Source organism: Pediculus humanus, genomic scaffold (genome assembly GCF_000006295.1).
Source record: "Pediculus humanus corporis 1103172107709 genomic scaffold, whole genome shotgun sequence".
NCBI classification, from domain to species: domain Eukaryota; kingdom Metazoa; phylum Arthropoda; class Insecta; order Psocodea; family Pediculidae; genus Pediculus; species Pediculus humanus.
Window position 1 is genome coordinate 36495 of NW_002987313.1, and position 4534 is coordinate 41028.

At 20.9% G+C, this 4534-nt stretch overlaps 3 protein-coding genes across 3 annotated transcripts in view; 2 read left to right on the forward strand and 1 right to left on the reverse strand.

Moving 5' to 3' along the window:
* Positions 1–1685: 1685 nt before the first annotated feature.
* Positions 1686–2345, forward strand: Phum_PHUM309510 (T complex testis-specific protein, putative; the record flags this gene model as incomplete). The annotated part of the gene is made up of 3 exons (XM_002427276.1): positions 1686–1814; positions 1920–2113; positions 2180–2345. The coding sequence occupies 3 exons, from the start codon at positions 1686–1688 to the stop codon at positions 2343–2345; spliced, it is 489 nt and encodes a 162-aa protein (XP_002427321.1).
* Positions 2346–3080: 735 nt separating this feature from the next.
* On the reverse strand, positions 3081–4019 carry Phum_PHUM309520 (uncharacterized protein; the record flags this gene model as incomplete). The annotated part of the gene is made up of 4 exons (XM_002427277.1): positions 3081–3194; positions 3274–3504; positions 3585–3675; positions 3802–4019. The coding sequence occupies 4 exons, from the start codon at positions 4017–4019 to the stop codon at positions 3081–3083; spliced, it is 654 nt and encodes a 217-aa protein (XP_002427322.1).
* Positions 4020–4269: 250 nt separating this feature from the next.
* Positions 4270–4534, forward strand: part of Phum_PHUM309530 (px serine/threonine kinase, putative) — a gene marked incomplete at both ends in the record, with an annotated part of 2519 nt that continues 2254 nt past the window's right edge. Inside the window, one exon of the mRNA XM_002427278.1 lies at positions 4270–4371. Coding sequence (XP_002427323.1) covers positions 4270–4371 — 102 coding nt within the window. The remainder of the gene's footprint in view (positions 4372–4534) is intronic.

The following is a 4534-nucleotide window of genomic DNA, read 5'->3' on the forward strand; positions in this document are numbered from 1 at the left end:
ACACCTTTTCTTTTATATTTTTTTATATATTTTTATTATTACATTTTGAAATTACATTCTCACATTTTGAGTCACGAATAATTTTTTTTTTTTTTATACATATAAAAACAATTTTAAGTTTTTTTTTTTTTTTGTACAAACAAACACAACAACAATTTCCATGTGTTTCCATGTGTTTGTTACCTTTTTTAAAATTATCTTCATGTAAACCTTTAAAAGCGTTAATAATTTTACTGGGAAAAAAATAATAAAAATTCTTTAAAAAGAAGGAGAAAAATTATTATTATTATTATTATTATTATTATTATTATTATTATTATTATTATTAAAAAACGTCGGGCGCCTTTTTATAGAGACGCCAAATTTTAATATAAAATCCTAACCAAAAGTAATAATTTTTTTTTTTTTTTTTAAAGCGAATACGTTGAATTTAAATGTAATATTATAGGTATAAGGTACAGGTATTAAATTAATAATATTAAACTGCAATACAGGTACGGTACGTTATATAGTACAGGTGCTAAATAATATTCTTTTAAAAAAAAATTTTAAAATTTATCACGCAGGTATTTAAATTTTTTTTTTTTTTTTGTTTTTGTGGGTCAAAAATGAAAAGTGTACCCATTATTATTATTATTATTTTTTTTTTAAACAAAATAACGACACATTTATTAATTGTTTAAACGAGGTATTGGATTAACAAATTTTTTTTTTTTTGTTGGTAAATTTAATATTTCAATTAAAAAAAAAAAAATAACTGACGATTGTTTCGAATTAAATAAACAAAAAAATTTCATTGTATTGAATATTTTTTTATATTCTTCGCCATTTTTTTTACAAATTTTTTTTTTTTTTAATAAGAATGTTTAACAATACTTTTTTTTTTAGGACGATCCTTAACTTTATTTATTTATTTAAATAATAATAATAATAATAAAACAAGAACAAAAACAACAACAAGAACCAACTAAATTGAATTTTTCACAATGTTTTTTTTTTTTTAATTTTTTATTTCCTTCATTAATTTTCGTCGCTGATTTATTAATTATTAATAAGAAAATAATAATTAAATAATTTTTTTTAAATATTTTATGTAAATTTTTGTATTTTCAAACAAGATTTTTAAAAACATAAACAAAACGTCGATCGACCAACCGCATTTTTTAACGGTTTTTTTGATTGGAGATAACAATTTTTTTTTTTTTTAATAATTATTGTACATAAAAATTATGTTTATTATTTATCTTGTAAATTATTTATTTATTTATTTAAATTTAAAATTTATTTTCAACATGTTTTGCGTTAAAAATAATAATAATAATATATTTTATTAAAAAAAAATTGAATATTATTATCATCAATCGAAAATATTTTTATTTCCTCTCAAAATTTGTTTTGTTTTGTTTTTTTTTGTTTAAATAAAAATTAATAAACGTTTTAATTTTAAATAATAATTATTATTGTTTAATAAATCATTAATTTATTAATTTGTTTAACGTTGCAGCAAAAAAAAAATTATTGGAAAATAAAAAAGAGGAAAATTTTAACGTGGTTGTCATGACCACCATGTTTAAAATTCGCATTTTAATCGATTAGTTCTTATTTTTTTTATTAATTAAAAAATTTTTATTTCTTCTGAATTCGACGTTTTTTTTTTTTTAAATTTTCCCAACGTTGATGTGAAAATGAACGGAAACGATGATGATTATGTTGAAGCGGAAAAAAAAATGGGAAAACGTGGATTTTCTAAAATTGACGTCGTCGATATAATATTATCAGAAGAAGGACAACAAACTCTAACGAAATCGAATAATGTCATTGAACAACTCACCGAAAAAACTTTTAATAAGGTATAAATAAATTTTTTAATTTTTTTTTTGGGGGGGAAAGACTCAATACCTAACATTGATTGATTTCAGGCACTTTTCATGGCTCCTACCTATCGTATGGAACCGAAAAAAAAATTCGATGTCGATGTCGTTTATCAATTACTTAAAGAATTTATGGATAAACATTGCAGCGAATTTTCCTATAACGAAAAAGAATGTCAAAATGCATGTAAAAGAATATCGTATTATATAAGAAGAGCTGTTAAACAATTATCATTCGATAGGTAGATTAATTTTTTAAATAATACGATAAAAGATGTCGAACGAGTTAAAATTTTGTTTTTTTTCAGGTATCGTTTTATATGTCAAGTACGAATAATTGAAAAACAAAATCAAGGTATAGAAACTCAAATTGGATTTTTATGGTGTGAAAATTTTGACGGTTATGCATGTTATACGGTGGATACATACAGTTTCATGGCTCAAGCTGTTGTTTTTGGCATTTATAAAGAATGATTGAAAAAAAAAAGAGGGGATTAAAAATTATTTTCTAAATTTTTATTTAAAACATGTATCTACAACCGAAAAAAAAAAAAATTAATAACCTATTTATTTTTTAAATATTGTTGTAAATTTCACAAAGTTTATAAAAAAAAAAACTTTAACATTTCGCATACAAATTAATAAAATATTTTTAAATTAAAAAGAAAAACATTAAATATGTTTAAATTTGTTTTTGTGAATATTTTGTTTATATTTCAATTAATTATTTTAATTTGTTTTAAATAAAAAAAGAAATCAAAATGAAACTTGATAAAAGTTTAAAAATATTACAAAAAAATTACTGTTGAGTTTTAAATATATATATATATATATGTATAAATAAATTATTTTTTTAAAGTATAAATTATATAAATATAAATAAATTAACCTTTTGTTATAATATAATATAAATTATAAATAAAAAAAAAATTTATTTTTAATTAAACGTTTAATTTTTTGTGACGTTTTAAAAAGTTTTGTTATTATTATTAAAAAAAAAAAAAAATATAACATACATCAAAGTTAAATTTTAATAAAAAGTGAATAATAAAAATTATATTTATAAGGCGTGGTGTTTAATTACTGTAATTAATTTTTTATTATTAATAGCATCCATTTTATTATTTTATACTATTTTAGGCGGTTTTATTTTTATAAAGGCGTGTATAAACGGGAAAAATTTTTTTCTTTTTTTTTTTAATAAAAATTTTAGCTCAATCCTTTTATTTCATCTTGAATATTTTTTCGTGCTTGTGCTTCGTATTTGTCTCGAAATCTTTTTGTAGCGAAAATATTAGGTATTAATAAAAAGCTTTGAAGTACCTGAAACGCATAAAATAATTAACGTTATAAAAAAAGGAAAAAACTTCTTAGGAGGTAGGTGTATACCATTTAGCATTACCTTTTTTCGTAAAATTTTATAAGTTTCACTATCGAGTGTTGAATATTCACTTTGTATATCTTTAGTATACTGTACGTAACGATTATTTGAACTTCCTAAAGTAATCATATCTAAATCTAAAAAGTAATGCAAATCAGTATCTCCGTAAGCACCCGCCATTTTATGCTCTTCTGTTGAATGACTAGAAGAACCTTCCAAAAGATAAATAACTTCTTTAAAAAGATTGGAATCCTGAAAGAAAAAACGAATTATTAATTTCTTTTTAATAAAGAAAAAAAATGACGTAAATAGAAAAAAAACTCAACACTTACTTTATTTATTCCAGCTTCATTGGCAAATTTTATAAAACTCTGAACATTTTTTTCATTACATTCATCATCATCTGTTGGACTGTATTCTAAGCTAAATTAATATAATATCGTTCGTTAATATTACGTACGTATATTATTACTATTATTATTATTACTATTTTGTATTTTTATTTAAATTTTGCGATATAAAATTAGTTTTAAATGTTTAATTACTTACTATTGAAAAAAGAGTGCTATGGTAAAAGCCTTTATATTTTTTATAAGGGATGAAAAATCATCAAGTTCTTTACATTTTTCCAATAAATATTCGTGATTATGAGTTTTTCTTCCTTCTTCTTCGTATTTTTCAGATATAAATTTCCACCAAGATTGACAAACGGACTCGGGAAGATCTACGGCTGCGTTTTTCCAAATAGTTTCTAAACTTTTAGCCATAGTTTTGTGATTTTAATAAATTTTTTATATTTTTGAATTATCGATTCCGCGATTTTGCCAACTTTAAAATTTAATGGCGTAAGCGCTCTTTGTGCCTACGTTATCTAAAAAAAAATCTAGAGGGCAGTGTTGTTGTAATTTTTTTTTTTTTTTTTTGATAATTGATTAAAGTAGTTTGCTTGTTATTAAACTTTAAAATGAAATTTTTCAAATATAATTTTGAAATGAAAATAATTTAACATTTTCACTAATGGCTGTGTTTGATAAAAAAATTCCAACAAAAGTTTTTTTAGATGACACACAAGTTTTAAGTGTAACAATAGAAAATGCTCAAACTGTCAATGGACATACTGTGAGAAAAAATTTATTTTTTTTTTTACTTTATTTAAAATTTTACTTTGAGTTTGATTTTTTCTTTTTTTTTTTTGAAATGATTCAGTTAACAAATATAAACCAAATAATGCTTATCTAATATTTTCATTTAATATATATTTTTGAAACGCCTTATTATTTTT